This window comes from Astyanax mexicanus, chromosome 11 (genome assembly GCF_023375975.1).
Source record: "Astyanax mexicanus isolate ESR-SI-001 chromosome 11, AstMex3_surface, whole genome shotgun sequence".
Lineage (NCBI taxonomy): Eukaryota > Metazoa > Chordata > Actinopteri > Characiformes > Acestrorhamphidae > Astyanax > Astyanax mexicanus.
Window position 1 is genome coordinate 29,197,752 of NC_064418.1, and position 21,001 is coordinate 29,218,752.

The 21,001-nt window shown below is 42.1% G+C and overlaps 1 protein-coding gene across 1 annotated transcript in view; it reads left to right on the forward strand.

The window, feature by feature from the left end:
• Positions 1-421: 421 nt before the first annotated feature.
• itgb5 (integrin, beta 5) overlaps positions 422-21,001 on the forward strand; it is a 66,563-nt gene continuing 45,983 nt past the window's right edge. The window contains exons 1-9 of the mRNA XM_007253476.3: positions 422-970; positions 2,216-2,301; positions 2,493-2,700; positions 3,692-3,941; positions 4,859-5,027; positions 6,016-6,177; positions 8,343-8,438; positions 8,567-8,656; positions 15,684-15,818. Coding sequence (XP_007253538.3) covers positions 889-970; positions 2,216-2,301; positions 2,493-2,700; positions 3,692-3,941; positions 4,859-5,027; positions 6,016-6,177; positions 8,343-8,438; positions 8,567-8,656; positions 15,684-15,818 — 1,278 coding nt within the window. The 5' untranslated portion in view covers positions 422-888. The remainder of the gene's footprint in view (positions 971-2,215; positions 2,302-2,492; positions 2,701-3,691; positions 3,942-4,858; positions 5,028-6,015; positions 6,178-8,342; positions 8,439-8,566; positions 8,657-15,683; positions 15,819-21,001) is intronic.

The following is a 21,001-nucleotide window of genomic DNA, read 5'->3' on the forward strand; positions in this document are numbered from 1 at the left end:
TTTGAGAAAGGAAGCGCCCAAAACATGCTTTATCATGAATACTTTAAGAAAAGTGGTCTAAGGCAACGCATAAGAACACTGTATTAGTAAGTTGACAGCAAGAATGTAAGAATATAGTAAGAATTTAAACAGCCAGATACATTATTCTTTATATAGTCTTACACATACATATATATATATATATATATATATATATATATATATATATATATATATATATATATATATATATATATATATATATATATATATATATTAAAGATAAAAAGAAAGTAAATAAGGTAAGGTAAGGTATGGTATGGTATGGAATAACCAATGAACTGGTTATTTGTTTCCTGAGGGCAGCACTTTGCTCCAGAGGGTTAATTTAAGCCCCTCCCCCTTTAATAGGGCCATCTCTGAGGGGCGGAGTCTGAGAGAGACGCGAGAGCGGAGCGGCCAAACTTCCAGAGAGAAAACAACAGCAGCCGCCTGGACTGAAGCTCAGCGTCCCATAACTCCCACCGGCGCTATGAGTTTATTCCGCTTTGACTAAATCTCTCACTAATGCAGGAACTCCTGTTTAACTTTAATGGAAGCGGGAGTGTGGAGCTCGGGTACAGCAGAAGGATGATCCCGGTGCAGCAGTGTGGATTTAACCGCCGCTTCACTCTTCCAGCCCGCGATACTACCCCTAATCTCCCGCACAGGATCTGACCTACCGACATGCAGGCTTCCCACCGCCGGAGCTCCGTTCACCCAGACTTCAGAACTGTGCTGTAGCTGCGATGACTGACCCAGAACACAGGAGTTCTCCAGCCCTGAAGCCCCGAGTTCTCAGTTTATGATCTGATCCAGCAGCTTTTCTTCTTTTTAAACCCCGAACTTCTCCTGCACTTCAGCAGAAAGATGTGGAACCTGTGGGTCTGTGTTCAGCGAGCAGTGCTCTTTACCTACATTATACTCCACTGCTTCTCACACAGCGTCCGAGGTGAGTCCCGCTGACTGAACCCTTCACTGAAGCGCTTCAGAATCAGAGCACAGCTTTATTTAACCCTTTAGAAGCCGAGTGACTGCCTGTCCCAGAGTGATAGTTTTTTACTTTACCATTCCCTTAAACTTCTCTAGAGCAGTGTAGCCTTCTTATCTAGGTGTGAGTTGTTTGCAGTGCACAGGTTTTAGGGTTGTGTTTACTTCTGTTTACCTCATACAGCATTAGAAAATAAGAATGAGACCAGCAGTACAACTGCTTTCTCTCTGTGAGTAGAGTTTAATAGTAGAAACTCTAATTTGTGACCTCAATTATAAAATAAAAATGTCCAGCCTGCTGGTCATCCAGGAAAAAAGAACATACTTGACCAGCATAGGGTGTGTTTTTGTTTTCTTTTTGCAGGGACCAGCAAGTCTTGAGCCGGAAAAATCCATTCTGACTAGTAATATAACCAGAAAGACATCATCATAATCTGTTTTTTGACAAGTGATGTGTTACCATTTATTTGGCATGAAATTTCGTTGTCTCTTATCAATAGTTACATTTTTACTAGTAAAAAGTGCAGGTTTAGAGATCCTTAAATTACTTCTGTTTAGTATTAATGCTATTTCAAAATACAGTGAAAAAAATAAGAGGTCACTTGAGTTTCTGAATCAGTTTTCCTGATTCTGCTAATTATAGGTATATGTTTAAGTAAAAAAAACATTGTTGTTTTATTCTATAAACTACATACAACATTTCTTCTAAATTCCAAATGAAAATATTGTCATTTAGAGCATTTATTTGCAGAAAAGGAGAAATGGCTGAAAAAAAAAAAGATGCAGAGCTTTCTGACGTAAAATAATACAAAGAAAACAAGTTCATATTTATAAAGTTTTAGAGTTCACAAATCAATATTTGGTGGAATAACCCTGGTTTTTAATCACAGTTTTTATGCATCTTGGCGTGTTCTCCTCCACCAGTCTTACACTCTGCTTTTGGATAACTTCATGCCACTCCTGGTGCAAAAATTCAAGCAGTTCAGCTTGGCTTGATGGCTTAAAATCCATCTTCCTCTTGATTTTATTCCAGAGGTTTTCAATTTGGTAAAATCAAAGAAACTCATAATTTTTAAGTGGTCTCTTTTTTTTCTTCAAAACTGTATATTGCACCAAACACTACTGTAGTGTAATTTTTTTTGTCCAGTATCGTACAATTCAATTCAGTTTTTTTGTGCACCTTGTTAATGCTGTATTTTATTAACAGGTCTTAATGTTTGCATGAGTGGAAGTGCCACATCGTGTGAGGAATGTCTCCTCATCCACCCGAGCTGCGCCTGGTGCGACCAGGAGGTAGGCACCTGTTTTCCAACCATTGGTTATAATGCACTTCAGCATTGAAACAAGCTCTACAGAAGTTCCCATAAACTTTTAAAGCCTTTGCTCCAGAATTTCTCTGGTAGTAGCGCTGATTAACTGATAATGCTATGATAGTGTTTCTTCATTTAAGTGCAAAAGCTATGACCTGTGTGCTTCTTTCTTAGGAATTTGGAAGAGCAAGGACTCTCACTTCACGCTGTGATTTTAGTCAGAATTTGCTAAAAAGGGGTTGTGAGCCTCACTTCATAGAAAATCCACGAAGTGTCAGTTCCACCCTGAAGAACAGACCGTTGAGCTCCAAAAGCTCTGGATCTACCCAGTATGGTGTCACACAGATACAACCACAGAAGATCTCTGTCAGCCTGAGACCTGGTATGTTCTTACTGTGAAAGTGCTCATACCTTTGCTTTATTATGACTTGATTGAAAGGTGTAAAGTTTTAAAAATGTAGTATACATTAACTAAGCATAGCATTTGACCACCCCATTGTTTCTGCACCCATTATTCAAAATTTTTAGGGCCACCAAGCATTTAGGACACATTGTAGTTCTTTTATTATAGACTGTAGTCCTTCTGTTTCTCTAAATGCATTATTATTCACGTTTCACCCAGTTCCTAAATGATGACAGAGCAGGTGGTGGGTGATTCTCAGCACTGCAGTAACACTGTCATTGGTGTTGGTGTGTGTTGTGCTGGCATGAGTGGATCAGACACAGCAGTGCTGCTGGAGTTTTTAAACACTCTGTCCACTCACTTTCCACTGTATTAGACGCTTCAACCTAGCTAAACTTCCATGTTGATATAAAGTCAGAGACTGATCTGTTGTCATTAAATTTGTGTTGGTTATCCTCTAGTCTTTTATCAGTGCCCAAGTTGGTAAAATTTTCTCAGATCAGCAGTGAGACTGGGGTGTTTAAGAACTCCAGCAGCACTGCTTTGTCTAAATTATGCCAGAACAACACACACTGCTAACACACTACCACCATGTCAGTGTCACTGTAGTGCTAAGACTGACACAGCACACAAATAATAGCTTATGGGTGGTGGTCCACTGGGGTCCTGACCATTAAAAAAAGGAAGATAATAAAGTGTATGTAGAGAAACTGAAGCACTACACTCTGTAATAACTACAAAGTGTTCCTATGCGATCAATTGAGCTAAAACATAGTAATGGGTGTAGAAACTAAGAGGTGGTCATAATGGTTTCCTTTATCGATGTATAGTAATGAATGAATGCATGTATTGTAGTGCAGCATAACCTACTCATTGTTCCCTTTTGGAACAAAAAAATTTTCTTGGCCTTAGACTTCAGAATATCACTACACAGACAAATTATTCAGTGCTTTCCTTTTAAATTTCTCAGGTGATCAGACCTCGTTTGAGGTGCAGGTGCGTCCAGTTGAAGACTACCCCGTTGATCTGTACTATTTGATGGACCTGTCGCTGTCCATGAAGGATGACCTGGATACTATTCGAAACCTGGGAACTAAACTGGCTGAAGAGATGAAGAAGCTAACCAGTAATTTCCGTCTCGGCTTCGGCACGTTCGTGGATAAGAACATGTCACCTTTCTCCTACACGGCTCCCAGTTACCAAGAGAATCCCTGCAACGGGTAAGAGGCGGACTTCCTCCATTATGTTTCTTTATGGTCTTTTTTGAATATATATTTTTTTTTTGCTATTTCTGTATTTATAAAGTAGATTTTGTGAAGACAAAACCTTAGTTGGCGTACATTTGTTGGATGGATAATGATATCTCATGGAGAAATGGAGAATTTACCAGTGAATACTGAAGCCTAACCTGAAAGCACTGCTTAAACTCAGATAACAAAGTTCAGAGATTCCTTCAGATATGGGCTACATGGTGTATAATTTGCAATTGTTTTGCAGTATTTCGTCTTTGCAGTTGTAATATTGATGAAAATTAACTTTTAGCTTTACTTTTTAGCTTTTTGATGTGTTGCTGTTTCAAAAAAAAAATTATATAAAAAAAATAGAATTTTAATAATACATGCCATTTCATTTAGCAATGTACAATGTACTGACTCACCATTTAATTTAATGTATTGCAGGGCCCATCACACTTGCAGTGCAATCACGTTACTAGCTTTTTTTCCATGAGCATTACCACTGCTGATAATTTTATTGGCTTTTAGAGCAGTTGACAAAGTGTGATGGGGTGTTAGAGCTCACATGGCTGCACATATGGCCCCTAGGGGTGATTCACACCAAGTTAGTGCACTGCCACTATGCTTCAATGCTCATGTAGGTTATGTCCCCAGCCCTCTTGCGTGTTACTGACCATGCCACTGCAGAAGCACATTGTGGAAGGTAACACTTCTATGCTTTGTGTTTTACCCACAACAAACCTCTGCTGTCCGTCCCCCAGGAGTTTACTAAATATCTTAAGCTGCCACAGTAGTAATTCTTGTAGCTTCGTCTTTCAGTTTTAAATAAGATGGAAAAAAAATCTAATGAGTTGCTTACTCGCTTTCTGTTTTCTCTTCCTCTTCTCACAATATTGTTACAGGTACAAGCCTTTCCCAAACTGTGTCCCCTCTTTTGGGTTCCGTAACCTCTTGTCTCTGACTGACAAAGTCGACCGCTTCAATGAGGAGGTGCAAAAGCAGATGGTGTCACGCAACAGGGATGCACCGGAGGGCGGATTCGATGCTATTCTACAAGCTGCTGTTTGCAAGGTCAGGTCTCTGTCATGATAGAGCATCATTTGATATGTCTTTGATGTCCTTTTTCTCTATGAGATTAGTCAAACACGTGACGACAAATGTCAGAGTTTAAGTCTCCACCAGCTGGACAAACGAACAGCCTTCAGACAAATCAGCAGGCTTTATGGATTTGTATTTGGGAAAATCTGAAAGTTTAAAAAAAATTAGATCAATATTATTGTTTAAAGGTTTGCAAAGTTTTGTTTTTATGGGAAATCTGGCCAAAAGTTTTATCTGACCAAAATCATATCGGTGTTCACATAAAGAAGTTGGACAGTAATCTGTGTTTAGCTGATTGTATAAAACACACATAGATATAAGTGCTATTAAACTGGATATCTCCGCTGCTTTTACCAATATTTATGTTTATTTATTTTAGGTTATATTTAACCTCTCTAATCTGAGATTTGCAGTGACATTCCAAATAAAAGTTCATAGTAGGAACTCTGAAATTCTGACATCCAAGTTACAATGAAACACAGCATAAGAACTATAACAATGAGCAGCCATTTATCGTTTGTCTCTTCTTCCTGTCATCTTTTGTTTAAAGTACATTTAATTTGCTCCTTTGTTCTTGTCAGACTTTGTCTCTGGGCCTGTTTAATAATAGAGCTTGTTGAACTTGGTACTTAAATGTAGTCTAGTGACATGGGTGGTGTTTAAGTTCTTGGTTTATGGGAAGGACTTTAAATGTTAGATGATCCTCCAATTGCAGTTGTGCTACAATGCTTTTCTACTGCTACATTCCTTTTTCAATATTTATTTTGTCCCCTTTTGTCTCGATTATATCTGAGATTTTTTTTTCTATCAAAATTAGTTTTTTATTTAAAGGTAAAGAGAAAAATAGTAGTTTGTGATTTGTTTTTTGTTTATGTGGTTGAACTGCATCATTAGCGTAAGGTCTGTAGTAACGGCTGAGTTGTGGTCTTGCCGTTAAATTGTTTCCTTTCTTTCCCGGCAGGAGAAAATTGGCTGGAGGAAAGAGGCGTATCACCTGCTGGTATTTGCCACAGATGATGTGCCACACCTGGCTTTGGATGGCAAACTTGCTGGACTTGTTCAGCCTCATGATGGCCAGTGCCACCTGAATGACAAGAATGAGTACAGTGCTTCAACCAAGATGGTAGGAGGAAACTACATATATGTATTTTGGCATTTCCTATCAAACACTTTAACTTAGTGAAACGGTATACACTGTATGGTACCTCTAAATGTTTGTGGGCACCACTTTTAATGAATGCATTCAGCTACAGTAAGCTGCATGCATTGCTGACACAGACTTCTCTACTCCCTGTAGAGAAGTATTGACAACAGAATAAGGCCAGGTTTACACTACACAATTGTAGCCCTGTTTTTCAAAACATATCTTCTGCATGGCCAGAGCTGTTGAATGAGCTATTAAAGCTCATTAAAGCTCAAGCTGTTAAAGGCTATAGGGAGCTTGTGAGTGAGTCCTTTATGAATAGGGGTGAGTGGAGCTAAAATATAAAAATCTTAATAAAAAATAGTGACTAACTTAAATCATTTAAGAACAAAAATCACAAAATGTACTGCATTGCTGTAAGGGAGTTATTCAATGATAAAGCTTTGTATATGGTATATAATGCAATAATTGTTCCACACCTGATTTAGTGTATTGAAATCTGGGGGAAAGCATTTAAAACAATTAAAAATTTAATTTTAGTTCTATAGTCATCCATCAATACACTGTTTTATCAGTTGAAGTTATTGAAATTCTACGATTTAGTTGACTTTAATATTTTATGGTTAATGTATACGGGCCGGCTCATAAAAACACATTACCTTTAAACATCCAACTCAATTTTGTTAAGAAAAAAAGTGGTTATACTCTTAAGGGGATAGAGCTGTTTAAAAAACCTTAATTTCAAGTTTAAAGGAGCGGTGTACTTCAATTCGAGGAAGAAGATTTTAGAATAATTTGGAGAGTTGGTTGTTAAAATGTTAGATCAATGTGTGTGTTTAAAAGAATAATAAAAGTTTGATTAATAAGGTTTCCTTTGAAAATATGAAATAGTAAAATGTTTATCTATATAAACTTTTGTTCGAGGAGAATTTTATGTTTTTGTTTAGTTTTGCTTTGGGTAAATTATTATTGTTTTAAATTATTTTTTAGGATTTTTTTTTTTAGGTATTTTTAACCTATTGGCACTATGACTAGCAGTGATAGTGTTTTCTGGAATGATGGTTCTGCACCCATTATTACTGTATTTGATGACATGGGAGGTTTGTTCCTCAAAGAATCTAGCATAAAGCCTTCTCTGCACCTTCTATGGGTGTGCAGCCTTTGGTGCATGAACAGGTGTCCCGGAACTTCTTTTCGTATGGTGAATTTTCCCTGGTTTATTAGGGCCACATGTTTATTTTGACTGAGGGACTTTATTTGGACACGCATGTAAAGCCTGATTGCTCATCCGTAATTCCTGTCAGCTGTAAATTAGAATTATAAGTTTGTGTGAAAGGTTCATTTAAATGCACTGCAGAGGCTTATTTCCTAACAAAAGAATGGCACAGAGAAATTTCATTGGTCAATTTTGAGTGATTCAGCTTTAAATTACTGTAACAACTGACTTTCTGAACAGCATGAAATGAGACTGTGATGCATTATTTAGGATGTGGTGTTGATTCACTAAGTTTAATTGGTGCCATTTGTTAATGTTAATTTGTAATTAAAAGGAAATGAAGCTGTAGAATAAAGAGCATCTTTTGTCTACAACGTTTTTTTGTGGTGAGGAGCTGATTGAAAATGTTTTTGGCATTGAAATACTTGCTGTAGTTTTTTTTGTGGTTCTCAGAACAGCTGTCAATGCTGAGGACAGTATTGTGCAACTGGAACACGTTGGCATTGTTAATGAAATCTCATTACTTGACTGTGCTACAACACTAATTCGTGCTCAGCATGGCTTGGTGATATATCTACCTCAGTAAATGTTTGTGGAGTTTTATTTGTTTATTTCATAGATTCTTAAATTGGGTTCTAGAATTGGTTCATTTCTGTAGCTTTAAATAAAAGTAGAACTTCCTAGCAGAGACGGATCACAGCACAAACATGCATCGTCACAGGCCTGTCTCCCCTGGAATGAAGCCCTTCAGCTACTAGGACAGGAAGTGACTATGATTTGTAAAGTAAACAGTGGAGGAGAATCGGAAAAGTGATGACTTCCTTTTCCAGACTCCTGGACAGGAAAAGCAGAAAGCTCACAGTGGAGATGGGAATGTATTTAGCACACTCACATATGGCTTTGTATATGTCTCGGTCCCTCTTCACAGGACTACCCTTCACTGGCCCTCCTCGGAGAGAAGCTGGCTGAAAACAACATTTTCCTGATCTTTGCAGTGACCAAACGGCACTATGTTCTTTACAAGGTAACACTTGTAAAATCTCCTCCCATGCTTTTACTGAATATCTTTCATTTCTTTTTACTGTAATTGAATGTTTCTTGTTTTTTCTATTTTCTATCAGTATTCACAGTCTTTCACTGCCTTTTCTCTAGAACTTCACTGCACTGATTCCAGGAACTACAGTGGAGATTTTGGATCAGAGCTCCAAAAATATAATCCAGCTGATTGTCAATGCCTACAATGTAAGTCTAAATGAATCCCAGTTTATCATAATTAAAAAAGGTTTTATGTTTATGACTTGCATCTATGATCTGTTTGAGGTTGAGATTTTCTATTATTAAGTTAAAGGGCGGGGTTTTGTTTGTTGAATATAAGCTTGTGTTTCCCGCTGGGAGATGAACAGGGGCGGAAAATTGATCTCTGGGATTCCTCTTTTGTGTCCACACATCTGAGAAACACATACAATCCCTAATATGAACAAAGAGCAAGACCTGTATTACTGAACACAGCAGTGGTTGTGCTGTCTTAACCACTGTCACACTGTGCTGTTACTTCAAAACATCCCGGTGAGAACATCACAGTACAGCTGAATCCTCTTTATGTGCACCAGATGTGTCAGCTTTTTTCTTTTTTTTTCTTTTGGCCACTTTGTGAACTGCAATCCCCAGGCTCTGGCAGTATATCATTACAATGGGGAGAAGAATATACTGAACTCCTGAGCTTTACAGAGAGTAATTTGGGAAAAGGCTGAATAGTGAATTATGGCATGAGCCTGGAGGGGTTAAAAAAAAGGATAGTTTCAGTTTTCACACGCTGGCACACTGTTACATGATAACGCCTGTTTTTGTTTGGGTTGAATGTTGAGAACTATTTCAAGTGACCATCCATTATGTCCAATGTTATTTATGCTTTATGTGAAAGTAAATAATCCTGCATGATAGAAATCAGGACAGACAATTTAAAGCTAACCGGAGATAGAAATCTGCAGAATATGAATGGCCACAATACAGTCAGTTATGTTTCATAGTTACTGACCGCCAGGGCGGTGCTTAATGTGAATGTATTCCCTGCCGTGCCCACGGCGAACCGAGAGTTGTATACCAACGAAGTCACTACACGTGACACAGCGTGTGACGCAAGCGGGGTATAAATGCCCCCTGGCACTCGCTGCTCCTCCTCTTTTTCTTCTCGCCCAGAACCGATTGAGTGCAGCTCGCTTCAGAGCTCGGATTCCGACCTCTAGAGCTGTTTTTTCATCATCTTTTTCTTTTCGCCGGAGCCTGACACGGTGAGTACTCTCAACCGTAGCTCTAACTAGCGCAAACTCCTCGTGAGCTATCTGCTTCAGCTAGCTGGTGCTCGGTACACCGAGTGACTTAGCGGGCAGCGAGGCGCTCGACGCCCGAAGCGAGCCAGCGGCCACCGCGAGCGGCTGTCAGACCCCCTCCCGGAGCCGCGGCCTACCTAGCGCTGCTATGCTAGCCTCGATTAGCTGCATGCACTGCCAGGCCGTCCTGGAGCCCGACGACGGACACCGACTGTGCCCGTCGTGCCTGGGCTTGGACCATCTGCGCGAAGCGCTCACAGACCCATGCATCGACTGCGCGATGATTCCCATGGCTATCCGCCACGAGCGGCTAGCGGGCCTGGAAGCACGAAGCGAGGCATCCCTCCCCGCGACAACGCCCAAGGCTCGGGGAAAACGGAGCGCGGATAGCTCGTTAGAGCCACCGCGAAAAAAGAAAGGCTATGGAGCTCTCTCTAACCGTGTGGACTCGGTTGTATCGGAGTTACACCAGCTAAAGAACCTGATCTTAGCTATGAACAGCCAGACACAGGACCGAGCAGGTGAGAGCCCCTCGGTCGAGTTTAAGGAGTCTGTTTCGCCAAGGCGGGAGGCTGAGTTTGACGTTCTCTCAACGGCTGCCTCCAACGCGAACTTTACACAAGGGTCGGCTCTCGAGCACGAGATGGGGTTCGGATCTTTTCCGACCGATAGCTCTCCTGCACCCCCACACTCCCTGTCTTCGGATGGAGCCAAGGGAAGTGAGGACACACACCCCGCAGCCTCTCGCAGGGCTTCAGTGGAAGAGACGCTTAAGTTAGCCTTAGCTAGGCTAGGCCTGGATACACCAGCAGCAGGGAGCGTACGCTCTAACGCGCTGTTTAAACGCCTGGAAGCGGGTGCTTTCGCGGTGCCGCTTTGTCAGGACTTCGTGTCTGAATTCTCGGCTGCTTTTCAGAGCGAAAAAGCAGGTCGGCCGACGGAGACGGCGCGCTTGCTAGCATCCATGGCCGGAGCGGCTGACTATGGACTGGCCTCCATGCCTGCGATTGACCCCTGTGTGGCTTCCACGGTGGTTTCGCCAGACGAAGCGCTACGGCCGGAACCTCGCTGCCCGAGCGCGGAGTGTAGGCGCACGGACGAGCTGGTTGTTAAAATGCACAACTCAGCGACGCGGATGGGGAGACTGCTGAATTCCCTCTGCATCCTGCTTATTGCGCTGCAGAATTCCCCCGCATCCACGGAGGACTCAAATAGCTCGGAGGAGCTTCTGAATCTAGCCCTCTTGACCGCGGGTTACATGACCCACGATACTGGTCGGCTCGTCGCTACGAGCCTGCATGCTCGGCGCCAGGTGTGGCTGGCCCAATCCTCTCTGCCCGAACCTTGCCGAGCTACGCTGCGGTCCGTGCCTCTCAAACCCGGGTCTCTCTTCGGACCAGCAGCCAAGGAAGCCCTGGAACGACGATCCTCCCTGACGGAGGCTCGAAAGCTGCATAATACCGGGCAGCCACAGAGTTTTCGTCGCCCACTACAGCGGACTCGAGGACACGATAGAGAGAGGCGCTTCGGAGCCGCAGCTCCGCCGCCGCGCCCCGCAGGCCCCACGGTCCCGCCGAGAGCGCCTAGGCGACCCCCCCACCCTTCCAAGCCGCGTGCAGCTGCCGCTGCTGACCGCCGCTGACATGCTACGGCCGGTGACGCTGTTGCTCTCACAATCACATTTGGCCTACTGGACAAAGATGATCTCAGACCCGTGGGCTCTGAGCACCATGACAGTGGGTTACAGACTGCAGTTTCGCCGCCGGCCACCAGTATGTTCTCACCCTACGGTGACCAAAGTTCGGGATCCCGTTCGGGCTGCAAGTCTCTCCCAGGAGATAGGCTCCCTGCTGGCCAGAGGAGCCATAGAGTTGGTAGACCCTCAAGTTCACCCCGAGGGGTTCTACTCAATTTATTTTGTTGTTCCGAAGAGAGACGGCGGTTTGAGACCGATCTTAGATCTCCGTCGCCTGAACAAATTTTTGAAAGTTCTTCCGTTCCGGATGTTACACACCGCGGCTGTTCTCCACGCGGTTTCCGAGGCGGAGTGGTTCACCCTAGTGGATCTCAAAGACGCCTACTTTCACGTTCCAATCGTTCCAGAACACAGACGGTTTCTCAGGTTCGCCTTCCGAGACAGGGTATACCAGTTCAGAGTGCTACCGTTCGGCCTTTCACTGGCACCAAGGGTGTTCACGAGATGTATGCGGGCGGCCCTGTCCCCCCTTATGGCTCAGGGGCTGAAAATCTTGCCCTATCTAGACGACTGGCTGCTGTGTGCCCCCTCGGAGCAGAGAGCTCACACAGACACACTCAGATTACTGCAGCACACGCAAGCGCTGGGGCTCGCGGTGAACTGGAACAAGAGTGTTTTAATTCCTGCTCAGTCCATAACCTTTTTAGGCATGGTCTTGGATTCACGTCGCATGTTGGCCACCCTGCCTTCAGCTCGCGCTGCGGCTATACTATCGGCCATTCACAGCCTCAGGTGGGGCGCCAAGGTGCAGTATGTGAGGCTTTTGCGACTACAAGGTCTTCTCACCGCCGCTGCGCAGGTGGTGGCACTGGGGAAGCTCCACATCCGACCATTTCAGATGTGGCTCATCAGTCTGAAACTGGATGCGGCACGGCACAGGCACACACGCGTTCGCATTACCAGCGAGTGCTTGGCTGCCCTCGATGTCTGGAACTCTGCACCCTTCCTGCTGTCAGGGGTAACGATGGGCCAGATTCCTTCTCGCAGAGAAGTGATCACTACAGACGCGTCAGCCACAGGCTGGGGGGCTGTCTGGAACCACAGCGCAGTGCAGGGTGTTTGGTCCATGCGGCAGGCGCGAGACCACATCAACATCCTGGAGTTACGTGCCATAGTGCTCGCCCTGAGACATTTTCTCCCGGTGCTCCGCGGCAGACATGTCTTGGTGAGATCGGACAATGTGTCAGCAGTCTATCATGTAAACCACTTCGGCGGAACACGGTCCCGCAGGCTATTAATGCTGGCACAAGAACTCTGGACGTGGGCTCACCCCAGAGTGTTATCTCTGAGAGCATCTCATGTGACAGGCGCCACCAATGTCACGGCGGATGCGCTATCTCGCCGTTCTCTTCACCCAGGACGATGGAAGCTACACCCGCGTGTGGTACAGCTGGTGTGGGAACGGTTCGGGGAGGCTCGAGTGGACCTCTTTGCCTCTCCAGACACGACACACTGCCCTCTCTGGTTTTCGGAGATGGCACTATACAGCCCATTGGGCCAGGATGCCCTGGCTCACAGCTGGCCGAGAACTCTGCTCTATGCCTTTCCCCCTTTGCCTCTGATTCCGGCTGTATTGGACAGAGTACGCCTGGAACAGCATCGGGTCCTCTTGGTGGCCCCGAAGTGGCCGTATCAAACATGGTTTCCAACGCTGCTGTCATTACTCCATGGGGTTCCATGGGAACTTCCGTGTCGAGCAGACCTGCTTTCACAGCTGAACGGACAGGTGTGGCACCCACGTCCGGAGCAACTCCGGCTATGGCTGTGGCCCTTAGGCCCACCAGCACATTAGACTCGTGCACGGCCCAGGTCAGACGCACGATCGATAATGCTAGAGCTCCTTCTACGCGGGCTCTATACGAGGGCAGGTGGAAGGCTTTTGAAGCTTGGTGTATTAACCAAGGTGTGGTACCACACCTCTGCACACTACAGACTGTCTTGTCCTTTCTCCAGACGCTACTGGAGGAAGGCAGGGCCGCTTCGACGCTCAGGGTATACGTGGCGGCCTTAGCCTGTCACGTGATGCCGGCGGACGGTACTTCCTTGGGCTCTCATAAGCTTGTGACTGCTTTTTTGAAGGGAGCTAACTGATACCAGGAGGCTAAAGTTATGCCCTGTAAGAGCTCTACGGGCATATGTTTTCTGCTACGACGGCTGTTCGTCAAACGGACCAGCTGTTTGTATGTTTTTCTGCTGCGAAGTTGGGGAAACCACTTTCGAAGCAACGGCTATCCCACTGGCTTGTGGAGGTTATTCAGGGGGCCTACAGGGCTGCAGATCGCCCTTTGCCTGCCCCGACTACAGGACATTCTGTCAGAGGCATCGCCACATCTTGGGCTGTGCTTCAAGGAGTGTCTCTACTAGAGATTTGTGCAGCGGCCACATGGTCGTCACCATGCACCTTCTCTCGTTACTACAGTGTGAACGTGGCAGCCGCCGAGGGCTTATCTGCGGCGGTTCTGTCTGGAATCTCCTCGTGACATCGCTGGTATGCATCATCCACATTAAGCACCGCCCTGGCGGTCAGTAACTATGAAACATAACGCTAGTTACGTATGTAACTGTGGTTATGTGAATAGTGGATGACCGCCAGGGTTCTTGGTCACTCGGATTGCGAGAAGAACCAAGTTTTGAGGAGGAGCAGCGAGTGCCAGGGGGCATTTATACCCCGCTTGCGTCACACGCTGTGTCACGTGTAGTGACTTCGTTGGTATACAACTCTCGGTTCGCCGTGGGCACGGCAAGGAATACATTCACATTAAGCACCGCCCTGGCGGTCATCCACTATTCACATAACCACAGTTACATACGTAACTAGCGATTTTAACCCTAATGAATCTGTGTTTGAACTTTTTAACATGATTTGGCTAGTTTAATTTAGTTCAGTTTTATTCAGTTTATCCATTAGGTCATCTATGAGAAGACTGAAAAACAGTATATAACAATATTTGATACGATACAGTAACACAATAGAAAACTTAATAAAGTATAAAGTTTAAGTATTTATTTTTAACTCAGATTGCCTCACATTTGTAATAGTAAATTGCTAATACTACAATGGTTTCTAATATATCAATAGCTTAATAAACAATATTTTGTCCATTCAAAGTCATGTGGAAAGTATTTTGTATACTATTGCTAATAATTTACTTTAGTCATTTACAAAACCATGGAGGGTTATCATACAGCCATATAGACTGTTTTTTTTTTGTTCCCCCCCCTAATGTATTGACCTGTATTGTCCTGTAAACAGCCTGACAATCATAGATTCAGGCAAGCATTTAAGTGTGTTAATGCATAAAGATTTGCATTTTAATTCAGAAAAATATAGGTTTTCACCATGTCACATTACTAATTTACTATATTTCAACCAGGAACACGCATGCTAAATCTAGCAAGTAATCATTGACCAGCCATACCATTAAAATCACAAGTAAATAACATTTGTTTATCCTATTTTAATAATCTACATATTAGGCAGCAATTAGTTAGTTAGTTAGTTAGTTAGTTAGCACAGTTAGTTCTAATGCCGCAATGTGATTGGCTGATCTAGGCTTTCTATGAGTGCCATTATCAGCCGGTAATGCACTGTAACCCAAGCTCTTCATGTATTACTCCACCACATACAGGTAACCTAGCAACGATGCAGTGCTTACAAACCAAACAGAGCAGCAATGGAACTCTTTTAACTTGCAGAGTTTTTATAACCAAACAGATCCTATTTTCTCGTCCTCTTTAACTCAAAATCTTTGAATAAATTGCAATAATGGAACTGTGGTATAATCGCAAGCTTCGTGGTATAATCATAGGCCTCGTGTCTACGGACACAGCACAGCAGTGCCAATATTACACATTATAGCGCTCCCTCTTGTATATTATTGCTTAAGCGAACATTAAGTTCTTGAAGTTGATGTGCTGAAAACAGTGACAAGCCAAAAATCAGATATCAGAACATCTCTGAAACATCACGCAAGTTATTTCTGGTTTGAAGTAGCCAATACCAGGAAGCAATGGAAGGAAGGACAACTGGGTCAGGGATAAGGGACACAGAAGGATCATTGATTCAATCCTACTCACCTCATAAATTATACAATTTGAATTGTTGCTAGCTACCACAGACCACCGTCAGATAGCCACGTGCCTGCCATTTTTAATCTTTGCAGTGTATTATTTTGTCTTTGTTTAGAACATCCGGTCTAAAGTGGAGCTGAGTGTGTGGGATCATCCTGAGGACCTGAGTCTTGCCTTTACTGCTACCTGTCAAGATGGTCAGTCCCTCCCAGGCCTCCGCAAGTGTGCTGACCTAAAGATTGGAGACACAGTGAGTTTTATATACACTTAGCAATTGATGCTTTTCATACGGAATGATAATGAGTTACTGGAAGAGTGTAACAACTGAATGCTATGATTTTAAACATGTGCTTAGAAACTTAATATTATCTCTAGTTGGAAAACTGCACCAAGTATTTTGGTAGACAGTAAAGGGAGTTAGGTGAGTGTTTTTTAGTCTGGAAAGACAGAAACCACATGTAACTTAGACAAATTGTAAAGGTTAGTTACTAATACTATCCTCAATTACCACAGGAACCCATACCTTTGTGTTGTCTGAACATGAAAGGCTTATCAGACCACTTGCAAATAACAGTGCAGACATTAATTACAACACATCTGATTTGAAGAACAGCCTCGATTTGCCGTTTTTTGCAGTTTGAACACAGCCAGATTAGAGTGAATTGCTTTGTAAGCACTTCTGAAAAAAGCTGTCGATTTTAGGACATGTTGTTTAAGCGGTTCCAGAGTTTGAAAGTAGTTGCATAAGAGAGCTCATCAGAAACAGATAGTGCAGGGTGGAGAAAAAAAAAGATTTTCAAGTTATGAAGCTCATGCAGCATAACTCTGAAACCCAACACCGTGGGGACTGAACAAAAACCCAAACAGGCCATTTACACAAAACCTGAGCATGTGCAAACAAAAGCAGAGGCCAACAATGTTGCGGTTTTCCACAAAGCTCCGGAAGAATAACATTCTGTCCCTTTGGCCAATAGGCTCTTGGACCGTGTGGTCAAATTGGCCGGTACTAGCTGTTCTGGAACTGATAACATGAATGACCCTGATTAGGATCGTCCAGGGGACATCTTTTTTAGGTGTTATTAACCAGAATCATTTAATTTTCTGTCTAGGAATTTCATTAGTTTTGATTAAAAGCGGTATAAGATTAAAGTAGTTTGTGTAAAGTAATGTCTAAACAATTTTGTGACTATAACCGAACTGAAACAGAATTAAATGTAACCTTTGGCCAAAGGCTGAATTCCTAACCTGTTTGTTTCAAATCAAATCAAATCAAATTTATTTGTATAGCGCTTTGTCACAACTGGTGTTGGCACAAAGCAGCTTTACAGAAACACGATCACAGGACAAAGAATCAGGCAAAACATTAAACATAGAAAATACAGAATGCAGAACCCCCAGTGAGCGCGGAGGCAAGGGAAAAACTCTCTCAGAGCTGCAGGAGGAGGAAACCATTTTAATCATAAATTTAGCTCAGCTTTGCTATTTTGGTCATAGATTTACCTCAGCACTGCTATTTTAGTTACCTAAGACTGAAATGTACACTGATAAAGGCAGACCATATTGTGTTGTGGCTAAATTAGCCAATGCTTTAAAAAATAGATTTTTGTATGAATTATATAGTATTTTTTATTTCTGTCTGTCTTTTTTGTTGGTAGTAAAGTTCATTTATTGCCATTTTGGCTGATATTTTTATGGGATTCCAAATATTTGATTTATATTTTAATGTAATTTAATACATTTGCGTAATGCAAATTTCAGTCATGTCCAAAGTTTTCCTTTCTGCAGAATTGAAGACCACACTTGCATTACTTTTTGCAGACCCCTTCTAACACAAACACTTAGTACATACCAGCAGGCAGCGAGGTGGCTTCTCACAAATTCACCCTAAGGTTCTCTGTCCCCCTCTGTTCATTAAACCTGAATGAACATATAGCTGGCTTGGCTGGGGAAACTGGAGAATGAATGCGCTCACTGAATGGTAAAGCCTTATTTTGTCGGGCCAGTGTAATAAGCTTGGCTCTTGTTGTCTTTTCCTTGGAGGAATTTGTCACATCGCACCCATGTGCCAATCTCTCCTCTGTAAAGAGGCAGAAGCCCATGTGTCACTTGCAGGCCTCCAGCCGACTCTCTGAGGAGCCTGACGCTGCATCTCAATGGCCTCACACAATGGGGGAGATTTCTTTCTCGACAGAAAAGCTGAGAGGGGGAAAAAACAAGAGCCTTGGTAACAGAAGCACTAGCCCGGATTCACTAGCCCGGGCTTCACCAGGACACAATTCAAACCCCCCGAGACTACTAAAAAGTCCCATACATAACAGATTGGGCTAATCCTATATTGAGCTGGCACGTCTCTCAGGGCGCTGGTTTATCCATGGTTTTGTGTCGTCTCTCTTTCCATTAAAATCAGAAACATATCATTTTTGTTGCTGTGCTTTGGGATTTTTTTAATAGAGCATTCTTTTCAGAACATAAATTGTTATCAAATTAAAAACTTAAATACTGATTTATGTGACTTAGTTAACTGATATGATTTAAGATCAATTATTTCTCTACAGAGCTTCTCAGTAGACACGGGTTCTGGTTATTCCATTAACTTTGTCTGATGACAGAGGGAGTGTGTTTCCCACAAAATCGATGCATTTAATCTAGATTGCATCTACATTACAGTCACAATACATTACAATACAATTAATCTGTGTGATCAGATTCAATTAAGTTTTACTTTCCTTCTTAAAAGGCAGATTAACACATTTGTCATACACTGACAAGTCATATGTTACAGGGAATGAACTAGTATCAAGTCCCATGATTTTTGCCATGTCATATGGAACCTAAAGCCTGTGGGATATGTGTAACACCCACTGCACTGTCTACTGTACGTGGTAATACCTTTTTAAAAAATATATTTCCAGTATACTGTGGATAAAGGAATGTCTAATGCCCACACAACTTCAGAAATGTAATGTCCCGTCCATTTTGCACTATCAGGTCTTTCTAATTCTAATTTACATCACCTTGTCATGACTACGCTGACCAGGTTTTAATAGTACTCACAAGAGTATATGACCTACAATTTGGTATATTTTGATAGTGTAAACAAGGTAATATATTGCTGCCTTTTCTTAGATGTAAACACATTTTTGTGGTACATATTGATTGTTTCATTTAAAAATAATGCTAAATTTAGAGACAGAAAATTTGCACATTTCAGACAAAAGTCTGATTTCATTGATAGAGAATGCTTGGTGTAGTGATGCTTTTGCATATATCAGTAGACAATACAGAAGTTATCCATTTGTAATTCTATCACAATGCATTCTGGTTGTGTTTTACAATTAAAATTACGTACTCACTGTTTTTGCTGTTGGCTACTGGTAATTTATAATGTATTTCGACCAGCTTCTTTCTGCATATTTGGGCACAAACATTCTAAAACCAAGCTAGCCCAATTATACCTTTGCATTTTCTGTGGTCTGAACTTGAACCTCTTGCTGTGAGTCCAGACGAAGAGGCCCCAACACGCACGTCCAAACAGCCAGAGTTTAAAAGTCACAGCATGTGACTGGCCGGCTATCAGTCTGTCCATTCATTCACCTTCCGAACCTGCCCAACCCACTTCCTCCATCCATCCGTCTTCCCTTTTTTTCCTCCATCATCCTTTCATCGTTGAAATGGTGCTGCCATTTCACCCATGCTGTTGCCTCGTGATTCATATGCCTCGCTAATCCAATTCTGCAGCTCATTAAGTCGTTAAGGGAACATTGCTGTTGTAGACCACTGTCTTATCCTTCCGTCCTGACATACCTCAAGTCTTCAGTCACGACTTTCCCGCTCTTTTCTAATTTCTCTCAGGATTCTTTCTGGATAATTCAATCCACTTTGACTATTTAGATGTTTCTTGTTTCTGAATGTTGGATATGATAAGAATACTTGTTAGCATTAGCTTGTGGTTAGCTTGCTTTATCAGAATGACAAATCCTGTATAGAGGATATGGAACAACTCGTAATACAGTGATAGTGATAGTGTCTCAAAATGATGCCTTAATATGGGTAATTGATGGAAAATGATTCCTTACAGTAATATGGTTCATTATTTCAATGTCATTGCAAAGATAATGTTTTATTTTAATAAAATGGCAACTAGCTAATATGTTAGCTTACAGTAATACATTACCTGTCAATATTTGGTGATCTACCCTCCTAATAATTTAGCTACTTTAAGCTGCTCTCATTTTTCACCCTGTATGGCAGCTTGTCTTGACAGAGTGGATGGATGCATGAAATAAACTTTTTTGCACTATAAGGAGTCAGGCTGGAAGGAGCAGTAAAGCCACTTCGCTGAAGTACAGTGTTTATAAAAAAGTTTCAGTGGAGTTTCTCCAGCTGTGAGGCTGGAACTTTATTAGCATTAGCTGCTAACTGGAGCACTAGCCCTTTACATGTTCAGGTGAGGTGAGTATGTTAGGACTGTAGCCTGTGTATTGCTGCTGTTAACCACGGCAAACGCTGCTGCTAACCGCTCTAAAATACTGAAAATCTAAGCTTACTGTAAATTAATGGAAATCGCTTTACTCACCTAAACAAACTGTTTTCAGTAGAGAAATCTGTAGATTAACATCCAGCGCTCGTTTGATTTTAGGAAAAAAAAAGGCTTTTTTTTTTTTTTTTTTTAAAGAATTACAGTTTTGTTTTCTGAAGTGTGCTAAATTAGAAGGGAAACAGGGCGACACACTTGTTCCTCACTATTGATGCTTAAAATGCGCCTCATAATCTGTTGTGCCTTATGTATTAAAAAAGATTTAAAGACTGTAAAATATGGTAAAAAGTGATGAAGCTGGAAAATTATTTCTGTGAAATTTGTTGTTTTAGCATCAATATTGCAAGAGTCGCATCACAAAAGGTTCTATGTTTTAAAACTTTTTTGCTGCATAGTAAAAGTCAAACTGCTATAATTTTACCTGATAATATCTGCCAGATTATACCATTTAATAAAATACCATTTATTTTATTCCGGTCATCGACACACAGGTGATGTTTGATTATTGATATCTGGCAACATTTGGTAAAAATCCTGGATTTTTTGTATTACAATTGAATCACAATATAGTCTAAGAAGAACAAAATATTACAAAGTAAATTTTCTCTATCTTATAGCCCTATTGTGTAGTTTAAATAGTAAATATGAATAGTCAGAGGAGTTAAAAAATTTTTTGGTAATTTAATTTTTAAATTTAGGAGATGCCAAAAGACACTGTATTCTGTTAATGACCCAACTCTTCTAACTTGACTATAAAAAAACTCTATTAAAGTAAATCTGCTGCTCTTGTACAGCATTCATTTGACTACTGATGCTGCCAGCATGCTACAGATAATGTCAGAATACTGTGTGTAGCCTTGCTCTTTAGGGCAGACGGTCAAAGTAAAGTTCTCTCC